Source organism: Acinonyx jubatus, chromosome A1 (genome assembly GCF_027475565.1).
Source record: "Acinonyx jubatus isolate Ajub_Pintada_27869175 chromosome A1, VMU_Ajub_asm_v1.0, whole genome shotgun sequence".
NCBI lineage: Eukaryota > Metazoa > Chordata > Mammalia > Carnivora > Felidae > Acinonyx > Acinonyx jubatus.
This window is the reverse complement of record NC_069380.1, coordinates 80,904,162-80,926,918: the sequence shown is the minus strand read 5'-3', so window position 1 is coordinate 80,926,918 and position 22,757 is coordinate 80,904,162. Positions and strand designations below refer to the sequence as shown.

Sequence of the window (22,757 nt, the reverse complement as noted above, 5' to 3'; positions counted from 1 at the left end):
AAGCATAAGGAACAACGGGTACACCCGACAAGCCCTTTGCGGCCTCTCCTGAGTTTGTGCCAGCAAGGTGACGTTCAGAAAGCCACTAGATGACTGCAGGATGAGGCTGGTCACCAGGAACAGCAGCCACGTGACCTCGGGGCAGGGAGGGGCCGGAGGTGAAGCTAATCGCGAGCCTGCACAAGGCAGCTCCGGGACACGCTTGGAGCACGGGGTTCGGGGAGCTTCCGGGTGCCCAACACACGGACGCGCCCCGCCAGGAGGGCAGCGGGCCCGGACAGGACGCAGTGCCCTGCGCACATGCTTTCACCTCTTCTACCCGGCTGTTTCTGACTGCACCCTTTGCAGCGACCTGGTAACCTGGCAAACAGATGGTCTTCCTGGGTTCTGAGAGCCTGAGGAGGGGTCGTGGGACCCTCCGAGGTGAAAACCCAGAGCCCATTATCAGTGCCTGGAGCAGAGGGTGCAGTGCTGGGCCAAGCCCTCGCCCGTGGGACCCGCGGGGATCCTGAGCCAACAGCGGGGGAGCTGCACTGGAAAAGCTGCGGCGGCGACAGCCTGACGCCCTGACGCACGAGCACTCGGTAAGCAGTGAAGAAAAAGCACCACCTTCAAAAGACAGCCCCGTGTCCTCCCCTGGCACCACGGACACGCTCAGGACAGCCTCGCTCAGTGCTCATCCACCCCGAACTGCACTCGCCTTTGCTCTAATTGCCGCATCCTTTTCTGAGTCCTCAGGACTCACAGTCCGTTTTCGGCACTCATCTCGTCCTTCCCAGAGAATCTAAACACGTCACAGCAAGTGGGGAGTCCGAATGCCTGCCTCAGACACGATTCATCTCAGGAGCATATGGCTCCCCCCGGGCAGAACAGCACCGACACCTGACTATCCCAGGGCACGCTTTCTGGAGCCCAGAGTCTCAATCCACCTGAACACGGAAGCGGGGCACAGACATGAGCCCCTGGGGGGCACTGACAAAAACATAAGGCAAAACGACAGGTGTATAGTGTACTTCTGTGTAACCGAACCAAATCGTTCTCTGGGATACGAAAGTGTTTGGTTTTATCTCCATCGTCAGTCCACACGGAAAACAGCCGATAAATTCCACCATACTTTCTCTCGGCAAGCAGCCCGAGCAAAGAGGAGATTGTTCTGGAATGCTACTTACTGATTTATTGTCATCAAAAGCATGTTCTTCCATCTCTTCCTCTAGGCGATCGGCTGCCTTTCTCACATCTTCAAGAATTTCATCAAGCATGGATAAACTTTTGTTTTGATGTTGCATATTTTTGAGGGCTTCAACTTGGTGTTTTTCTGCTGCCAGAAGTTCCACATATTCTGTCTCTTCCTGTTTATTGGTGAGAAATGAAGTGTGGGGTTTATTAAGAAATAGGCCACACCAGGACTTCATTCAGGTGCCTGGCCTGGCTGGACCATGCAAGCCAACATGCTCTTGCTGTCAAATACATTTATAAACGTGTAATGCTAGCTCCAGTCAAGGAGAGAAGGTCAGGTGTCCTGTATCACCCAAACATGATGGAGCTTAGCAAAATGCTTAGGGAAGCCTATTTGTACGCACGCGTCATCAAACGTAATCTACTACTGTTGATAAATTCTGAAGGTCAACTATTCATACACAATCCTCACTGAACAGATTTTATTCCAGACATCATGCCTACTGTGTATGGAGGTCCAGCTGTACTCTAAAAACACCTGTGATACTTGATTCTTGAGCTAAACATTTCTAAGTAGGATACACACAAATTCCAAGTTACAGAGGAAAAACTGTTCCAGAAGAATCTGACAGCATTACTTGGAAAACTGATGGATGGTGTCAATAATACCACTGCGTTTTATGCCATCATATTTAAACTCAAGCTATCAATCAAATCAACATCCTTACTATTAAAGTATATGTTCATACTTTAAAGGGGTGGGGCATAGCTAGAACAGAGAAGCAGCAAGACAGTCCCAAGGAGAAGTGTAACTGTTTGACAGACCTCTCTCTAGGCAACACCACCCAACCCCTCTCTCGTAGCTGTGACCTCCAGAACCTAGCCTGAGATGTGAGGCAAAAACTGCATGTAGAAAGCATACATATTTGGATCAACATCACTCAATGCATGTTAGTTCTCTATTTTATCGTAAAACTACCTCAAATCAATACCACTATTCTTTAAAACAAAGGAGTTTAGGGACGCCTGGGTGGCTCAGTCGGTTAAGCATCCGACTTTGGCTCAGGTCCTGATCTCATGGTTCATGAGTTAGAGCCCCGTGTCAGGCTCTGTGCTGACAGCTCGGAGCCTGGAGCCTGCTTCAGATTCTGTCTCCTTCTCTCTCTGCCCTCCCCTGCTTGTGTTCTGTCTCTGTCTCTAAAAATAAACATTAAAAAAAATATATATAAATAATATCACATCTGGTATAGTAATAGTTTTATCTCATTTTAAAAGTGTATTTCATCACGATCCTTATTTCAAAAGTATATATTAAAACTAATTTTAGTATTTTTGTTTTCAGTAGATGGGCATTAAAGACAGCCAACCTTCACACCAAAAGGCATTCTTGTCAGAAACTCAAAATGTTGACTGCAGTTACAAGTATATTTACCACATACTTCATATACATCAGCTTATTGGGATAACTTGAGTAACTAGTATAATTACCTTGTGATCTCAACACAGAAAAGCATTGGCACTCCCAGAAGTGGTGAAATGCAACTGTGCTAAGATACGGTGCACAAGGAGGGGAAATCCACGTGTGCACTGCTGAGAATGGATGCCCCTGCCAGACTACACCTGCTGAAGCATCAGCACCAGCTGCCTTCTCCCTTGACCTCTACTTGACCTGCTCCTTGGCTCAGGGTGGGACAGGACTGACCTTAATCGCAGCCTCTCTCAGTGCCTCCAGGCGCTGCCTGCTGCTCTCCTTCATGTTCACAACATCTCTGTAATCTCCTTGCAGGGCTCTCTGCAGTCCATAGATGGCCTGGAACACTGAATTTTCACTTTCATTCAGCTCTTTTTGGAAAATTTCAAACGTATGCACCTGAAACAGCTTCTCTTCATCTGACAGGCTAACGTCTTTTTCTACGGCTCTGATTGCACTTTTCAGTTTGTTAAGAACCACAGTCTTTTGGCGAAGAAGCCCGGAGAGCTTCCTGCAACCATCGAGGACCCACTGCTTCCTCTGAGTGATGGCCGCCCCTTTCCCTCGGTGCAATTTGATGGCATGTTTTGCCACCTCTTCATGTTCCGCAGCATCTGCCATCAAGCGAAGCAGTGGAAGCAACACCCAGAAGTAATTTCTTCCCAGCACCTTCATGATCCAGTTTTAGAGGGCAGGGCAAGGCCGTCCTAAGGTTCCTGCTCAGCTGAGCTTGCATTTTAGACACACATCTTCAGCTGAAAAAGAGATTTATTGCTACATATAGTTGAACAATGATTCGTTACTATTGAGATCAGAGTTAAAGTATTAAATAATTACATCCAAAAAACTATCACTTTTTTGTAGATGTTATTTTTCCTAGATAAATATTAATACCTGAACTATTCATCACACCTGGATTAAAATCGAATACTAAATGTTAAAGTATAAGCCCTGGTAAAGACTTGAGACTAAAGGTTACATTGAAATTAAAGGCAATTTTTTTAAAGAAAAATCAGCTTCGTTTATTTATTAAATCTACCATGTGCCAAAGACAAAAACCAATTCTACTTAAGGAGATCCATGTATTGGGGCACCTGGGTGGCTAGTCGGTTAAGCAACCAACTCTTGAATTTGGCTCAGGTCATGATCCCAGAGTCAAGAGATCGAGCCCTGCAATGGACTCCATGCTGAGTGTGGAGCCTGCTTAAGACTCTCTCTCTCTGCTCCTCTCCCCTGCTCATGCTCTCTCTCTTAACAAAAAAAAAAAAAAAAAAAAAAGAGGATCCAAGTATTTAAGGCCAGAAAACACCATCAACTCCCCTATCACAGATCAGTGAACTGCCTGGAGGAAACACGCTCCACGTCGTTTCTGAAATAAAACTGTCTGAGCTGCTACTAGCTTACTGTACTGTTTTCTTTCCAAAATCATTTGGAATTCTGCCAAATTTCCAAAGTCACAGTTTAATGCTAACAAGATGTCAAACACAGAAAAAGAAAATCACAAAACACAATCATGGCTGGATCACTAGGGTTTTACTAAATGTTCAAGCACTTTCTATCTCCCAAATTCAGCCTCCTTCTCTTCCTCTCTTCAGGAAGAGCCCAAGCACCTGTATGACTACCCCAGCAAGTGAAGCACACACAGGACCCTGGCTGTGATGAGGTGAAGGCTTTGGTGCAGGCAGCAGGGGGTGCTGCGGCTGCGGTGCCCAGATCACACTCGAAGAACAGGACTGCATCTTCCAGTGGACAGAGTCATCAAGGAGCAGGTACAAGCTGCTGCAGGTGTTAGCAAGGTCACAACGAAGCAATGACTCCAAAGGTAGGAAATACAGAGCAAAGAAGGAAGAGGTAATAAAACACAAGACAGGCAAGAGAGACACACCCTAAAAACACCACTGAACCTGGCAACTAGATCTCTGGGCACCAGTAGTTACGTCAAAAAAGAAAAAACACGGGGTGGCTCAGTCAGTTAAGCATCTGACACTTGATTTCAGCTCAGGCCATTATCTCACGGTCCATGGGTTTGAGCCCCTGAGCTGGGCTCTGCGCTGACAGTGCTGAGCCTGCTTGGGATTCTCTCCACCCCTCCCCCACATGCTCTCCTGTGTGCTCTCTTTCTCCAAAATAAACATTTAAGAAAAAACCCAAACCTACCATTTACACAAGACCTACAGTTTAAAGAAAACAAAATATCAGGGGTGCCTGGGTGGCTCAGTCAGTTGAGCGTACAACTTGGGCTCAGGTCACGATCTCAGTTTGTGGGTTCAAGTCCCGTGTCGGGCTCTTTGCTGACAGCTCAGAGCCTGGGGCCTGCTTCGGATTCTGTGTCTCCCTCTCCTTCTGCCCCTTCCCTGCTTGTGCTCTCTCTCTTTCTCTCAGACATAAACATTAAAAAAATTAAAGAAAACAAAATATTAATATAAACTAATCATTAAAGTGTTTACTAAAACAAGTATCTATACCTCAGTTTTACTAGTAATCCCAATTCTAACAAGTTTATTCTGGTTTCCCAGGCAAAGCAGATCAGATGCAGAAAAAATGAGAGTGTGGCTTATCTAGGCAGAAAATTCCAAAACAAAAATGACAGCCAATAGAAAGTGGAGATAAAACAGAGCTTCTGAAAAACCAGCACAAGAACCTGGCAAAGACTAGCAGCCCAGGGAGTCTGGTGAGGACTGAACTACACCTTTCCGTAGACACCAAAAATACCACTATTGGAGGACAGCAGGGAAACCTACCCATCAAAAGTCACCAAGAAAAAACTACATTCTACCTCAATATTCTGGTTATAAAGTCAGGAAACTGTTCAATTTCAATACATTTTTTGATACATCAGTTTGTAATGTCACAGAGAATTTATTTACCTACAATGTTTCACTTTTTCCCCTAACTTGTTAGGATAAGTGACAATGTGCTGTCTAAATTACCCAACTTTATATTACAATTTTTTAAAATGTTTATTTAGAGCGTGAGAGTGCACCCGCGCATGTGCATGAGGTGGGGAGGGGCAGAGAGAGAGGGAGGGAGACAATCCCAAGCAGGGTACTCCAGGTCAGTGCAGAGGCCAGTGCAGAGGCGGGGACTTGATACCACAAATCTCAAGGTCATGACCTGAGTCGAAATCAAGAGTCTGATGGATGCTCCGCCCAAGTGCCCCTTTGTTACAGCTTTAATACAACTTAAGTAAGCGTTACCACCTTAAAAATAAATAAATGATTACCCAATCTCAGTAGTGCCTAGCAAGATAGTTAATCTGTTATCTTAATAACTCATTTCACTGCTGAACTTCTATTGTTCCAGGGGAGAGAAAGAATTCAATGTTGATAAATACATACTTTTCTAGTATTTTCAGAACCAAGACAGACATTTCTGATGCTTTGCTAATGTTTCCCATTTTCCCTAAAAGATCTCAAAAAATGATTCTTTTATGGATTTCAAACTTCAGACAAATAACCTGCCACACAGTCTGTGTGTGAACAACAAACACCCCTTCATTCATTTCTGGTTCCTTCCTTAAACAAATTCTTGAAATTAAATAGTTATAACTCTACCCTATGACACATAAAGGACTATTAATTTTTACGAGAAATTATTGAGAACTTTAATTGTGGTCATACTAATATTTCCACTCAAATAAGCTCAAGTCATGGACATGTGGACATGACACTGAAATTATTTACAGACTCTGAAAACATCAATCACTTTTTCATAAATTCATTTCATCTTACCTTTAAACTTGGCTACCAAATCCTGTAAACTACTAAATTATAGCATGCTTTTTCTTGAGTAAATAATAAACTTTTTTAGCTCTAGTGCTATTTTGTTATTATTGTTTTTAATTACAAAAATGACACTTTTGATTTATTATATTTTTACAACAAATTCTAGAATTTCTATACCTTGAGTCACTGATACAACCTGGGTGGACCTCAAGGCTGCAAGGAGGGCTGATCCCACACACCCTACAATTCCACGTACAGCACTGTTCAGGGACTAACTGTAGAGATGGAGTAGCTGTCAGGGAAGAGGGAGGAGGGACCCCGTGGGATAGAAATGGTCTGTGTCTTGATGGCGCTGGCGGCCACAGGAATCAACACGTGACAGAAATGGCAGATTGTAAAACATGCCATGTGAGTAAGGTGAGTGGGTCAAATAGATGCAATCTTCTGCTTAGACTCTATTTTTAATCAGGAGCTACCACTGGGGAAATCTGGGTGAAGGATCTATAGGATTTCTCTGTATTATTTCTTATAACGGTATATGAATCTATAAGCATCTCAAAATACAGTTTTAAAAATTCAACACAAATGCTTACTGTTTTCCACTAACCTGACACTTCTTCTATTTAAACTAGGAAATGCCCTCAACCAGAGCCGAAGGTCTTCAAGATGTCTCTGCTACATGAAAACCCAATGTCACTTTTCATTTAGAGCAATGACAAAATCAGTACTTGGAATACAACTAGTCCCCAAAGTTTCTACTTACACATATTTCAACATTACTTAAAATATGTCATGGGGCACCTGGGTGGCTCAGTCGGTCGAATGTCCGACTTTGGCTCAGGCCATGATCCCCGGGTTCGTGAGTGTGAGCCCCATATCAGGCTCTGTGCTGACAGCCCAGAGCCCACTTCAGGTCCTCTGTCTCCTTCTCTCTCTGCCCCTCTGCCCCTGCAACAATGAACACTTACACAAAAAAATAAAATATATCTCCACAGCTTTGCCCAATTTTTTTCTTTTTCTTTCTTTCTTTTTTTTTTTTTAGAGAGAACGTGAACAGGGACTGCAGAGGGAGAGAGAATCTTAAGCAGGTTTCATGCCCAGTGCCCAACACAAGGGCTCAATTCACAAACTGAGCCAAAATCAAGAGTCGGAAGCTTAATCAACTGAGCCACCCAGGCGCCCCAAAAAATTTCCAATGCTTTTAACTCGTCATATTATATAGAAATCACATACTTTTACTCTATTAAAAGTGCTTAGTAATTCATAAGTGTCACATGTCATTTAGTGGATAAAAACTCACGAGCAAAGCACAATAACACAGTCTAAGACTGGCCTTTCTCAGAGCTAAGGCACCCAAGTAAAGCTCTCTCCCACAGGCCTCTATCTCTGAGTGCTATGAGCACCACAGGGTATGCAAAGGGACTGTCTCCTTAGACATCTGCTATCAGGACCCACAGAACCCTAGAGCACTGGGGTCGCTGAAGTCCCTGCAGGGAGCTCAGCGGAGAGGAGGAAAAGCAGAGGGAGGGGCGACGCCTCTACTTTGCCCAATTTTCTACAATGGCCACAATTTGAAAATCTCCTGGCTCTGCCTCCCAGCCTTCTCCTCACATGCAGCCACGGGGTCCCCCATGCCCTCTCTTCCTCTGGACCTTCCAGACCCAGTGTCTCCAATTTTCTCAATCAAACTGCTGAGAAAGAATCAAGTTTATTCAACCCACCAGGACAGCAGCCACTGTCTGTGGGGCAGAGGCCAGCCCAGCCAGGCTCCAACCCAGCTCTTTGGAAGGACCCCCGCCCCCATGCACTCAGTGAACCGGGGCCACTCCATATGCAGTACTGACCTGGTACCCAATGCAGTGCCTGGTGCTGTGTGTGGAAGATTCCGAGCAAGCAGCAGGGGTGTGGCAGGAGCAACATTAACCAGCCCAAACTGGTTATTTACCTTGTTCTGAAAAAGAAAAATATAAGGGTGAGTTGTAGGAAATGGCATCAAGTTAGAATTTCTTTGTGATACCAGCAACACTTCCAGATTCAGTACAACACAGGAAATGAACAGGAAACAAAAGAGGTGCTCGTGGAAAGGTCTTAGGAAGCAAACTCCCCAATGGAAATAACCTACTTCAATCTAATTTGTGAAGAATTTAACTTAAAACTCATATTTTTTAAATAACGTCTTAATTTTTTAATTTACATCCAAGTTGTTAGCATACAGTGCAATAATGATTTCAGGAGTAGATTCCTTAATGCCCCTTACCCATTTAGCTCATACCCCCTCCCACAATCCCTCCAGCAACCCTCTGTTTGTTCTCTATATTTAAGAGTCTCTTATGTTTTGTCCCCGTTTTCATATTATTTTTCGTTCCCTTCCCTTATGTTCATCTTTTTTGTATCTTTTAAAAAAAATTTTTTTAATGTTTATTCATTTTTTGATAGAGACAGAGCGTGAGTGGGGGAGGGGCAGAGAAAGAGGGAGACACAGAATCTGAAGCAGGCTCCAGGCTCTGAACTGACAGCACAGAGCCTGAAGTGGGGCTCGAACTCATGAACCGTGAGATCATGACCTGAGCTGAAGTTGGATGCTTAACCTAGTGAGCCACCCAGGTGCCCCATTTACTTTTTTATTTAAAAATAATTTTTTTTTAAATTTTTTTTTTTCAACGTTTATTTATTTTTGGGACAGAGAGAGACAGAGCATGAACAGGGGAGGGGCAGAGAGAGAGGGAGACACAGAATCGGAAACAGGCTCCAGGCTCTGAGCCATCAGCCCAGAGCCCGACGTGGGGCTCGAACTCACGGACCACGAGATCGTGACCTGGCTGAAGTCGGACGCTTAACCGACTGCGCCACCCAGGCGCCCCTATTTAAAAATATTTTTAAGGTTTATTGCTGAGAAAGAGAGAGACAGAGAGAGAGGGAAGGGCAGAGATATGGAGGGACAGAGAATCCCAAGCAGGCTCCACATTGTCAGCACAGAGCACGACGCGGGGCTCGAACCCACGAATAGTGAGATCGTGACCTGAGCCGAAGTCGGACGCCCGACCAACTGAGCCACCCAGGAGCCCCTTCATCTTTTTTGTATCTTAAGGCCCTCGTATGAGTGAAGTCATATAATATTTGTCTTTCTCTGACTCATTTCGCTTAACATAATACTCTCTAGTTCTATCCACATCCTTGCAAGTGGCAAGATTTCATTCTTTTTGATTGCCGAGTAATACTCCATTGTATATGGATACCACATCTCCTATATCCATTCATCCATCGATGGACATTTGGGCTCTTTCCATACTCTATTGTTAATAGCGCTGCTATAGACATTGGAGTGCATATGCCCCTTCGAAACAGCACTCCTGTATCCCCTGGGTAAATTCCTAGTAGTGCAATTGCTGGGTCATAGGGTAGTTCCATTTTTATTTTTTTGAGGAACCTCCATACTGTTTTCCAGAGTGCCTGCACCAGCTTGCATTGCCACCAACAATGCAAAAGAGATCCTCTTTCTCCACATTCTTGCCAACATCTGTTGTTGCCTGAGTTGTTACTGTTAGCCATTCTGACAGGTGTGAGGTGGTATCTCATGGTGGTTTTGATTTGTATTTCCCTGATGATGAGTGATGTTGAGCATCTTTTCATGTGTCAGTTGGCCATCAGGATGTCTTCTTTGGAAAAGTGTTTATTCATGTCTTTTGCCCATTTCTTCACTGGATTATTTATATTTTTCAGGGGGGGTGTTGAGCTTGGTAAGTTCTTTATAAATTTTGGAACCAACCCTTTATCTGCTTTTTCATTTGCAAATATCTTCTCCCATTCTGTCGGTTGCCTTTTAGTTTTGCTGATTGTTTCCTTCACTGTGCAGAAGCTTTTTATTTTGATGAGGTCTCAATAGTTCGTTTTTGCTTCTGTTTCTCTTGCTTGTAGAGAGATGTGTTGAATAAGAAGTTGCTGCAGCCAAGATTAAAGAGGTTTTTGCCTGCTTTCTCCTCGAGGATTTTGATGGCTTCCTGTCTTACATTGAGGTCTTTCATCCATTTTGAGTTTATTTTTGTGTCTGGTGTAAGAAAGTGGTCCAGGTTCATTCTTCTGCATGTCGCTGTCCACTTTTCCCAGCACCACGTGGTGAAGAGACTGTCTTTAATCTATTGGATATTCTTTCCTGCTTTGTCAAAGATTAGTTGGCCATTGTTTGTGGGTCCATTTCTGGGTTCTCTATTCTGTTCCATTGATCTGAGTGTCTGTTCTTGTGCCAGTACCATACTGTCTTGATGATTAGAGCTTTGTAGTGTAGCTTGAAGTCTGGGATTGTGATGCCTCCTGCTTTGGTTTTCTTTTTCAAGATTGCTTTGGCCCTTCGGGGTCTTTTCTGGTTCCATACAAATTTTAAGATTGTTTGTTTTAGCTCTGTGAAGAATGCTGGAGTTATTTTGACAGGGACCACAAAAACCATATTTTAAATGTGAACAAATTGAATGATAAAAGCATAATTCTTAAAAGATAAAATACTTATAATCTTATAAATACAACTTCCAGATTCATATCTAATTAGAAAAAGAATTAGAGAATAAGTTACAAAAGGGAGAGAGGAAGGAAAGAGAAAGAAAAATTTTTACAGATATTAAGAAGCTTTAAAGTACTTGATGTTAACTGAACTACAAAACCATTATTCCATTAAGTAATCCAACCACTGATGTACTAAGTTTTAAAAAGTTGGTATTAAAAGAAAAAAACGAACCAGTAAGACACTCTGATCCAAAGAATGATCAGAAAAACGTTTAAACAGGAAAAAGCAGAACTACCTTATACCTAGGTAATTATGTAAACTAACAAATGTGATCAAAGCCTAACCGCGTTCCCAAAAAGTGTTCAACCATTACTTATGTTTACTCAGGTGCTACCAAGCAAGATCCAAAAAGGACCCAGAGGCAGAGCCTGAAAAGAAGGTCAGAGATCAGCTACCTGCGCTCGCTCTTTCTCTGGAACCACGAAGGCAGGCCCAGGCTAAAAGGGGACCAGTGAAGGAGACCACTGGCTGGCACCCTCACACCACTGGGGATGGCACCTCCCAGCTTATGCTGCTGGGAAGGTGAGCTGGCCTCTGAAATCCAGCCCTCAGCGGGTCTCCCCTCCCTCTGCCAGGAGGTGGAGGCCTGGCGGGGAGGCACAGCGGTGGCAGGCCGCGTTGGATCTTCCGTGTGCCTCCCGTTAACTAGAGTAGCCACTACACCGGTGAGAACTGTAGAGCCTCTGCTTGGGGAACCTATGAACCGACATGCCAACCGTTTACTTTGGCAGCTTCCCCAGTTTTACCCATAAACTTTAAGTCGTGGCGGTGCAAGAGGCGGGACACCCCACCACTGTCCCGCTCACAGCCCTCCAGAACCACTGCCAGAACCCGTCTTTAGAAGCAGTCTTCCTCCACGCTCCACGCAGGAGTAGAAATGGAGAGCGGGACTCGAATCTGCGTGAGGCCTCGGAAGGGAACGAAGGGAGACCCCGAGGGCAGCCCCCGACACGAGAGAGGAGAAACTGGTGAGGAAGTCCGGGAGAGGGGATACCCTCGGGAAGGGAGGAGAAAAGGACCGGGGAGGGAGCACCCGGGTGGGAGACCCCGGCGACGGAGACCGAGGAGGGAGACCCGGGAAGGGGAGGCCGGGGGCGGGTGGGTACCCCGGGTGCGAGATCCGGGGAGGAAGACACCGGGGACAGAGACCGAGGAGGAGACCAGGAAAGGGGACCCCCGGAAGGGGAGACCCCCCCCGGAGGGAGCCTCGAGGCCCGGCGCCTTTCGCCCGAACCTCGAGCAGCGCTCACCTGGACGAGGCCCGACAGCGGTGCGTCTGGTTCTCCGGCGCTGCGAGCCAAGGAGCGGACGGGGACGCACCTTACCCGCATCCCTCTCCAGGCGGCAGGCCCACCCCCAGGGCGGGGACCGGGAGGGGACGAGGACGAGGACGCGGTCGGGCGCGGGGAGGGTCTTGGCTGTCCGTCGCCCTCTCAGGAGGGCCGCCGCGGCGGACGCTGCCCACACCGAAACGCGTCCCCCTGAAAGGGGCGGAGCCTAGGTCCCGTCGGCCCCCGGTGGCGCAGTGCGCATCGGGATTTGTAGGACGGGGCAGACCCCGGTCCCGTCGGCCCCCTGGCGGCGCAGTGCGCGTCAGGATTTGTAGGACGGGGCCGGCCTGGGTGCCGTCGGACCCCGGGCAGCGCAGTGCCGGGTCGGAGGCGGGAGCGATGCCCGCGAGTCACATTGTCGCTGGGCGGCGCTGTGCACGCAGCAGTGAGGAGGGAGAGAGGGAGGTGGGGTCCCATGGGCCCCCGGGCGACGCAGTGCACGCTGGAGAGGGGCGGGGCCTGAGGGGTGTCGTGGGCCTCTGGGTGGCCCTGTGCACGCCGGGTGATGGAGTTCCCCTGGCGGGACCTGCCTCTGTGCCCCTGCGCCCCTTCCCCGGCAGGTGTCCCGGGAGCGAACGCCGAGGACGAGGACAGCGCGGCCGAGCCGGGGCCCCTGCGCAGACGACCGGAGCCGGCGAGAAGCTGGGGAGCGCCGGGGAGAATGGTAGGTGGCCTGCGGTGTCGCCTGCCGCCGAGTCCCTTCTGCGTACCTGGGGGCCGGGGAGCGCTGGGAGGCGGGGGTAGGGGGGCGCTGGGCGCAAAGGTCACGGGGGCGGCGGGGTCTCCGCCGGGCCTCCGGCCCTGGGGGCCCTGCAGGGAGGCACGCAGGTGGGAACCTGACGGGTGTCTGACGAAATGGAGGCACCGAGCGAACAGCGGAGTGAACCGTGCCTCTGCGGAAACGCGAGCAGCCGGTGAACGAGGAGCGAAGAACGTTTTGGGCAAACTAGCAACTTGTCGATGAAGCGGGGAAGGTAGCGCTTTTGAGCATGAGCACGAATCCGTTGTGGCTAGCAGGTGGAATTGAGAGTCAAGGAAGGGAACACTGCACAAGCAGCCTTGTATTCCGTGCTGGGGACTGTATGGTTTATCCAGGAGCTGATGGGAGCCATAAAAAGTTTTTGAGAAGGCGAGGTGTGTGTGATGTGACCACATTTGTGTTTTGTCAAGAGGAGAGGAGGATTTGGATCAGAGCGGTCAGGGCTGCAGGGGAGACCAATTAGGAAGCTGTTGTAATAATCTAGGTGGGAAGAGGTGAAGACTTGCATCAAAGATTTTCTGTCGGAATGAGAAGGATGAGAGGAGGCAGAGGGAGGACCTTCACTGAACTATTCAGACGCGGCTCGGGTACCTGAGCAGGTGGTGATATCATTGACCAAATTAGGAACTGTAGAAGGAAGAGCAGGTTCACGTGGGAAAACAACGCAGTAGGGATGAGAGGAGAGAGGAATCTCCTGGCTGGTCGGACATACGGATCCGCAGCTCAGAAGAGGGGCTTCGGGAAGCACACGCCTGTTTTGAAATGTAGTGGAAACCATGGTAGCCGGTGGGTTTCATCGTTTATTCAATAAATTCAGAGGTTTCTCTGTGCAAGGAAGGTAGTGTACACGGTGCTGGGGGTTGATGGTGAGCAGACACGTGTGGGTTTGGAGCCGATGTCCTAGCAGTGAGACAAGCACGACCGTTTTACTACAGTTGGGATAAGGGCTGGGGAGAGGCACAGGTTCTGGGAACGTATGGGGTGGGTGAGTGGCGCCGGATACTGGGGCAGTGATGGCAAAGCCACAGTAACGGGAACTGATGCTGTGTGGGCTGAATTCTCCAGACCGAGTGAGGTGGGGAGGGCAGCCAGACAGCTGCGGTCCCCTGGGCAGCAGGAACAAGCTCGGTGATAAGTCCCCAGAATTGGCAGATGCGGCTGCCTACGGAAAGTGCAGAGTCAGGGGAACGTGGCCTGTGGGAGGCTGCTGAGGGAACTGGAGTCAGGTTGTGCAGGGTCTTCTGGGGCTCAGGAAGAACATGCTCGCTTTTGTCCTCATGGTAGTGGGAGGCTGGTGAGCAGGTTTCCAACAGGAGAGAGATGGTTTGGGAGGAGTGTGTAGGGCAAAGAGCAGAGGCTTGAGGGCAGAACTCGGGGGGTAAAAGCAAAGACGGAGACCGAGAAGGGCTGCCCAGAGAGACAAGAAGACTGAGAGAGTTGGCTCAGAAACCAAGAGGGAGCTCAGTGGGCAGTGCGGCCGGAAGTTTCTGGATGACCCCGGTGGCTCAGCGTGCTGCCCAGGCAGGATGCACCCACCACAGGAGGGGAGGGAAGGGGAAGGGCTCAGTGCTTAACCAGCGGAAGAGGACCTCGTGGTTAGTGCACAGGGGGGAGGTCCGAGAGTGGATTTTAACCTCACCCCCGGCCTGCTGGATACCAAAGCGGAAAACTGGAGCAAGTTTATGTATTTGACCCATGTGGTTGTGCTGACCGCCCCTTGGAATTTGGCCTTGAGGATTCTGTCGTGTTAAGTCTCTACCGAAGGCATTGCAAGAACTTTTTTTCCTTTTGTATATGGGCAGTCTTGGTGCCCAAATTATGTAAGTGATTTTTTTTCAAGGTCACAGTTAAAATGTTTTAGACTTTATCTGTAGTTTAGAGACTTTATTTGATTTTCTACTGGATTGTCCATACTTTGATTTCAAGAATTTTGTGTGTTTTGGGGCACCTGGGGGCTCAATCGGTTAAGCATCTGACTCTTGATCTCAGCTCAGGTCATGATCTCATGGTTCATGAGTTCGAGCCCCACGTTGGGCTCTGCACAGACAGCGCAGAGCCTACTTGGGATTCTGTCTCGCCCTCTCTTTGCCCCTCCCACACTTGCACACATGTGTGCACTCTCTCAAAATAAATAAACTTAAAAAAAGAAGTTTGTGTATTTTAACAAAGTATGACAATTGAACTTACACCTCCCCCCCACCACACACACTTAATTTAATTTCTTTGCTGTAGTAAAGCCTCAATGAGGGCCACCAGAGCGTGAAGGACAGGCCCTGCCAATTTATAGGCCTTTATTAATTTTACATGGATTTAGTCTGTTTTAATGGATCCAGAGTTTGCTTCTTTCCCCTGTAATTTTTCAGTTTATGAGGATTTTTTTTTCTAGAAAGCTTTATTCCTTTTTCTACAGATTCCAACTTAAGTCTCTTCATTCTTTTTGGACATGAAGCATGCATAGTTTTTATACTTACTGATTATTGTTTTAATCACCATTCTTTTATGGAGAAACGTGTAAGGGGTCACATCAAATTGTTGCATATTTGCTGACAGTCCTCTTCCGTTTCTTCCGGCCACAGACTTAGGGGTTAAGCTTAGACCTGAGGCTGCTGTTGCTCATTCAAAACCAACACGCTATGGAGCGCCTGGGTGGCTCAGTTGGTTGAGCGTCTGACTTCGGCTCAGGTCATGATCTTGTGGTTCGTGAGTTCGAACCCCATGTCAGGCTCTGTGCTGATATCTCGGAACCTGGAGCCTGCTTCAGATTCTGTGTCTCCCTCTCTCTCTGTCTCTCCTTCCCATGCTCATGCTCTCTGTTTCTCAATAATAAATTAACATTAAAAAAAAAAAAAACACCTTAGTACCACTCTGAGACTCAGCGTTGTGGGATCTGACCTTTAAGGCACCTGGAGTAGATTGAGGAGGGATCTGTTTGTTTCTCTATCTGCTGGTCTCCCCGTTTGGTAACTGACATAGGAACAATTCAAGTCACTTTGCCTGGCTTGGGTCCATATACTCCTGTACCTCTTTTTCTAGAGTTTTCAGAGAGTATTTTCCTTTACACTGTTGATATAACTCTTTTGTCACATGTTAGGAGAAGCTTTAAGATGTGATTATCAAAATACCTCAAGATCAGACAGCACATCTTCCAGACGTCTGACAACATTTACTTGGCACGGATCTGTCAACATATAATGCTAGTTAACTAATTCAATTACCTTACAGTACGTTACTGTGTTGAATAGTCTTGGAGGTTCTAAGAGTACTATGTTCAAATTTTGTTTTGAAGTAAAATCCACATAAGATTAGCTATTTTCAAATGTACAGTTCAGTGGCATTGAGTAGAATCAGTGTTGTGCTGTCTCTACCTGCATCTAATTCCAAAACACATCATCACCCTCAAAGAAAACCCTGTGCCATTGAATAGTCAGTCTCCACTCACCCCAGTCCCTGGGAACCACCTGTCTGCTTTCTATGGATTTGCCCATCTGGATATTTCATATAAGTGAAATCACACAACATACAACATGTGGCTTTTCATGTCTGACTTATTTTACTTGGTGTGATGTTTCCGAGGTTCATCCCTGTCGTAGCATGGTCAGAGTTCGTTGTATGTTATTTTATTTTATTTTACAACCATGACAGAATTTTAAAATGTTGCACTGGTGGCAATTTACATGATACAGATGTCACGAGCATTTCTAGTAATGCGCCAGGTGGGGGACAGACATCTGTCTCCAGTTTAGTTTCTGAGGGAGCCCTTGGCTTTGTCCACCCTCCCCTGGGGAGCCCATCACCTTCAAAAAAGATATTTTACCTTTTGTCAGCTCACTGTCAAAGCATATGGGGGCTGCCCTAATTTAGCTAAATTTTATCTTAACCAGAAGATATAACCCCAGGCTCTTTGTCTAGTTTTTTAAGTGGCTCAATTTCAGGAAATAGCATACAGGGTATACATTCTGTATATTCCCCTAGAGTCTAGATTGGGACTGGAAGCCACAGCCCACAGGCACATTGCCTGTGTGTCAGTAAAGTTTTATTGGTGCAGAGCATGTCCATCATCCACACTGTAGAGCGGAGTAGCTGCAACAGAGACCAGTGACCCCTGATGTAGCTCCCTGGGCCTTGTACCCTGAGTTTCACCTTCCCTTACCCTCTGAGGAACTAATGGGCTCCAATGATGTGTGAAAACCCCAAAATTTTATGCAAAACCACATGCTTTACTGGAGAGACGATCTGTGATTTTCACCAGATTCCAGAAGGGACCCAAGACCCCAAATCATCAACAGTCATTGTTCTAAGTAGCCAAAAGGCCCGTGCCCCATGTTACACTAGATCAGCAGTTCTCAGACTTAATTAGTTCTAGTCCCCTATGCGCTTTAAAAAATTGGGGCGCCTGGGTGGTTCAGTCGGTTGAGCGTCCGACTTTGGCTCAGGTCATGATGGTTCATGAGTTTGAACCCCACATCAGCAAGTCATGTGGCCTCTGCTTCACCCCAGTGAGAGAAGCAGATAATGACTTGGGGTTGTTGCGAAGATAGTTTTGTCCTTGGTGGAACCCTTGTGCAGTCTCGGGAGCCTGGGGTGCCCAGACTGTACCTGGAGAGCCGTGTGTTTGATCCGTCATTCTGCTGAACTGCACTCTGCTGTTTTGGCTTCAGCACGCTGTGAGGGAGCCCGGAGGAAGCTAAGCAGCTCTGGTCACTGTGCTGTTTACCCTTGGCGTTGGGGGGAGGAGTCAGTCTGGGACTCATGCTGCAGTTACCCTTTTGTGAGCCGCACAGAGGCTGCTCTTTCGCGGTTCCGTGCCAGGAGGAGCCAGGCCACTGCTGGGCCACTGGTAGGTTTTTAAATCTTACGAAAACAGATTTCCTAACTAATCCTGTTTTCTTTTGTGGTTTGGCAGCCGGGAGGCTGAGCCGAATTTCAGTCCGCTTCCAGCTCTTGTGTCTGGTGCGCATGTCTGAATCTTGTCCCTGACTCTCCTTTTTTCCTCCTCAGTTTCCCTGGCTCCATGTTGTATTCCACTGCAGGTTTCCGGAAGGTAGAACTTATTCTGTGTGTTTTTATAAACTGTCTCATCCTTTTTAGCACAAGATCAAGAATCCCTCCTTTTACGTGAAACTTCCCCTTCTGTTATTTTGTAAAGCATTTGTGTAAAGCATTAGCATCTAGTAGATTGTAGAGTCTGTGTTGATTTACAGAAAGTGGTGATTCACTGAAGGTGGTGATTCACTTTCATTTCTGGTGCCCTCTTCATCAGGTTACCTTACCTTAGATAAGTAGAAATTTAGCCGACCCCTGCCTGGAAGCGCTAGAATGCTATTTTGTTTCCTTACATACTATATATAGCGTGGTTACTGGCTGGTTTGCTATTTTCTGCCTGCCCCAGCCTCTGCCCTGTGTTCCCATTTTTAATTTCTGGCTCAGGTACACAGATCTGTTTGTGATTCATTTAGTCATAACCAGCTTTTTGTGGCTGCTTTTGGAACTTTAGTAAGTTATGCTTAACACTATTCTTAGTTACCTGTATATGTTTTCATCAGTATGACTCTGCTGATTTTAAACTGGGAAAAATCTAAATGATGTTTCCAAACTGTACAGCCCTCATTAGATCCTGAACTTAACTGGGGCTAAAGAGGACCCCCCCTCCCCCGCCACAGGCCGTGGTGATGTGGTCATGCCTGGGGTCAGACACCCAGCCTCACTGCATCAGAGAGCTACAGTGTGTAAAAGAGGGATTTTCCTGAGACTAGGGCGGGGGTGGGGGGGGGAGACAGGGAATAAAGGGTTTTATGCAAATTGAAGTGGTTAGAGATTACAGCGTATTTTGTGTAAAAGCTTGATTCTCACAGTCGTTGGCATGTTTATCACCAGATAGATGCCGTCATCCCGGTTTTCAGAGGACAGGGCGGTCTTCCTGACTACGGAGCCATGTGATGCTGTGGCCCGGGGCCCCGCGAAGAAGGGGAGCCAGCGAGGAAGCACGAGGTCCGTTGCAAATACCGGCAGTGGCGGTGGGAAACTGAAGCGGAGCCGCGTCCCAGCTGCCTGGCCTTCCTCGTGCTCTCACGTCCCAGAGCGTACACGTAAGCCGTCTCCGAGGGACAAGGTCCTGAGCCTGTGGCATTTTGTCAGGCTGGCCGGAGTGGTGCCATGTGCTGCGGAGCACAGGCCAGGTAGACGCCAGAGGTGACCACGCCGACTCCCCGCGCGCCGTCGCTCCTGCCGCGGGCCCCATGAGAAGCACAGTGGACAGGAGGAAGCTGGAGCAGCTGTACGACAGGTACAGAGGTAAGAGCGACAAGCATAGAGGTAAGAGCGGCCGCGGGCAGCCTGCCTCTGTCTCTGGGGCGCCCGGGACCCTTCTACCTCCTGAGCTGCTGATGCTGAGCCGCAGAGGCCCCTGCGCTTCCGGGGAACCTCACCCGGTAGCCGACCCGGGCCGGGGTGGGGGGTGGCGGGCCGGGCTGTGACCCCGGTTTCCCCCCAGCGCTGCTGGGTAAGCTGGCACCCTGGTGGCGAGAGGGCTGTTGAAGAACAGGACCAGCTCCTAGAAGAAAGTCGGATCTGTGGGTACACGTCCTCTTGTGCTCGCACAGTGTGGCTGTGCGGTGGCCCCGGAGCCACCTGGCCGTTGGGGCGGCTTCAGGGGCCGCTCCTGGCGAAGAGACTTTTGTGTTACAGGTTGGGGATGGTGGTTTGTTAGGAACACCAGCGCTTAGAGCGGCACTCTCCCTGTGCGGATTCGGTCACGCTGCCCAAGTCTGGTGACAGGTCTGTACACATCCAGACGGCTCAGATTTCAGCAGCCTTTCAGATTTCATATCGGGTGTCAGGTCTGTGCTGTCATCACAGAGGCAGCCACTAGTCAAGAGTTGACTTACTTTTCCTTTCTAACAGTTTCTAAGGCTAATCTTGTATTTCCAAAACCTAAAAAAAAAAAAAAAAATAGACAAAGCACTAACCTAAACAGAATAACTCGCTTGGCTTTAAATTCTTGTTGACGTATTATTTTCATGTTTCACTTTTGAAAATACTGTATGTGTATTTTAATCTATTTAGATCTGAAAACAGATTTAAAACTGCATTTTTTTTTAATCATGGCACAAAAACATACTTTGTAGTAGAAAAACCAGGTTTGTATTTGGAAAACAAACAGTGGTTTTGAAAGTGAAAAGTCATCATTTTGAATAAGCTGTAATGCGCTCCAAGTTACTCTGGCTGAGGTTGTCATGGGGCCTGTCTCGGAGGTCACACACCGTGCAGGTGGCTGGAGGTGTTCAGACATGTCCAGCCACCTGTGAGAGAGCTCCTCCCTGTGAGGGTCGTTCTGTAGTGGAGACCTAACCCTCATGTCCTTTACTCGTGCAGTTCTGGGCCTTTCAAGTAGACACGTTGTGGGATCCCTGTGGGCTCTGCAGAGACGTGCTGTTCCAAGGCCCTGACAGACACAACCTTGTTAGGACTAATGTATCCATATGAGTGAGTCCTTGCAGAGTGACTTTAAAATAGTCAGTGTTCCTGTAGGTGAGGGCAGTGCAGGCCCACTGTGCTCTCACCCTGGGCATCTGTATAGCACTGGGAGCGTTGACAGGAGGGGGGTGAGAACCAGGAGCCCTCGGGACAGCTGCTCCCTCATTAATATGGGAGAGCAGGCCCGGGAGGAAGCCTGGGCCTCCGCTTGTTGATTACGGCATTCGTTTTATTTTATGTACTTGTTTTCTTTTTTTAAATTTTCATTTCGTTTCAATAACAAGATGTCTATGAAAATATAGTATATAGTACTGAAGTGACCAAAGTTGGATTTTGTGTCATGGAAGAATTTTATCACGCTTAATCTTCACTGGAGCAAAGAGGCTACAAATTTTCTAGTTGTGCCTCCTAAACCAACAGAATTAATACACACGTTGTGATGGCATCTTAGTATACACGAACTTTGTTGGAAATTACTAGACCTGGTTTGGTGAGGTCTTACTGAGATTTTTCTAGTAGATTTTATTAGATTTCCTGATGAAGAAATGCTAAGTTCCTTAATTTCATTTCTAAACCAGAAATAGGGACAGAGGGAAGCCTGAATTTCTAAGCTGTTAAATGTGGATGCATGAACTAAACGATTTTGAAAACTAAATACTGTATAGTAGCATTAAAATTATAGCAAACAAAATCACCTTAAAAAAAACATGAGTTTTTCTATTGCTTTGGCAGGATTGAGATAAAAATATGTAATATTTAAAAAAAAAATTTTTTTAGAGAGAGAGCACGAACAGGGGAGAGGGACAGGGGAAGAGAGAGAGAATCTTAAGCAGGCCCCATGCTCAGTGCAGAGCCAGATGTGAGGCTCAATCCCATGACCCTGGGATTGTAGCAGGGGTCTCGCAGAGTCATGACACCAAGGCTTTTCTTTCCAGGAAGCAACTTTATTCCTGCCGGGACCACTCAGTTGGGCTTGTACCCATGTAGCCTTTTATGCATTTTCTACTTCCTTGTCTCCCAAATACGGGTAACGTATAGACATACAGTCTGATTGGGTGCTCTCATGTTACAGGGTCGTTAGGGATGTCACGTATGCACATGGGCAAGTTGCCTTCCCTTATCTTGAGGGCTTTTTTCTCACCACATTTCTTAGGGAGGGGACCCTACCACAGGACCATGACCTGAACTGAAATCAAGAGTCAGATACTCAACTGACTGAGCCACCCAGGCTCCCCCAAAACTCATAATATTGTAAACACTTTGTCAATGCAGTATTTTTTTTAAGTAAAGAATATTTATCTATTTTTAATGTTTATTTATTTTTGGGAGAGAGAGCGGGGAAGGGTCACAGAGAGAGAGTGGGAGAGGGAGAGAGGATCTGAAGCAGGCTCTGTGCTGACAGCAGCGAGCCCAATGGGTGCGGGGCCAGAACTCACAAACCATGAGATCATGACCCAAGCCGAAGTCAGACTCTCAACCAACTGAGCCATCCAGGAGCCCCAAGATTTTTTTTTTTTAAGTAATCTCCATACCCAACATGGGGGTGAAACTCACGACCCTGAGATCAGAGAGTCACATGCTTCCCCCTACTGAGCCAGCCAGCCAGGCGACCCACAGTGCAGTATTTCTGTGTAGCAGTTTGTCTTTGGGCAAACTAGAATTGTGTAAACTTTGAGTTTTTATTTTCTTTATGGAAATTAAATTTTTTCTTAACGATGACATCTTCTCAAAGAGGTTGCAATGGTCTTTTTTTTCTTCTCCTAAACTCCAGTACCTAGATTTTTTAAATAGGGATTTTTTTTTTCTGGATAAATTACCATTTGTTGCTATTTCGTATACAGTAGAAAATTGTGGTCTATTGATTGATGTATTTGAAACATGCTTGGTAGAGCCATCTCATAGAGCTATGATGCTTACCACCCATTTTTGTTATTTTTCAAAATAGCATAACTTCTCTCTCTCTCTCTTGATTTTAACTGTAGACCCACAAGATGAAAATAAAATTGGAATTGACGGAATTCAACAGTTTTGTGATGACTTAAGCCTGGATCCTGCCAGCGTCAGCGTTTTGGTCATTGCGTGGAAATTCAGGGCAGCGACGCAATGTGAATTTACCAAAAAGGAATTTGTAGATGGCATGACAGAGCTCGGGTAAGTAAGTTGGTCTCAGTTTAAATTTTTGCAAAAAGGAAGCTGCCTTCAACATTAGTTATTTTTCAACACCTTGTAAATATTAGTTTCAAATTCATTTACGTTCTGTCTGTAT

The 22,757-nt window shown here is 47.0% G+C and overlaps 2 protein-coding genes across 14 annotated transcripts in view; one reads left to right on the top strand and one right to left on the bottom strand.

The window, feature by feature from the left end:
- The window catches only part of TMCO3 (transmembrane and coiled-coil domains 3), a 50,934-nt gene extending 38,496 nt beyond the window's left edge, over nt 1-12,438 (bottom strand). For 2 of the 10 annotated variants that reach the window (XM_027065273.2, XM_027065280.2), the window contains exons 1-4: nt 12,178-12,432; nt 8,217-8,323; nt 2,879-3,402; nt 1,170-1,349 (exon numbers count right to left, since the gene is read on the bottom strand). In XM_027065273.2, the coding sequence (XP_026921074.1) occupies nt 1,170-1,349; nt 2,879-3,322 (624 nt within the window). In that variant the 5' untranslated portion in view covers nt 3,323-3,402; nt 8,217-8,323; nt 12,178-12,432. Of the gene's footprint in view, nt 1-1,169; nt 1,350-2,878; nt 3,422-4,822; nt 5,023-8,216; nt 8,324-12,177 lie in introns of those variants that run through there. The other 8 variants (XM_027065278.2, XM_053218172.1, XM_053218179.1 and 5 more) reach the window with 7 other exon arrangements.
- Nucleotides 12,439-12,707: 269 nt separating this feature from the next.
- The window catches only part of DCUN1D2 (defective in cullin neddylation 1 domain containing 2), a 31,086-nt gene continuing 21,036 nt past the window's right edge, over nt 12,708-22,757 (top strand). Inside the window, exons 1-3 of one of the 4 annotated variants that reach the window (XR_008296710.1) lie at nt 12,708-12,922; nt 18,893-19,309; nt 22,474-22,642. Coding sequence is in view for 3 of the 4 variants with exons in the window: in XM_027065282.2 (XP_026921083.1) it covers nt 19,255-19,309; nt 22,474-22,642 (224 nt within the window). In the remaining variant the exon portion in view is untranslated. Of the gene's footprint in view, nt 12,923-17,705; nt 17,856-18,892; nt 19,310-22,473; nt 22,643-22,757 lie in introns of those variants that run through there. The other 3 variants (XM_027065282.2, XM_027065281.2, XM_015084907.3) reach the window with 3 other exon arrangements.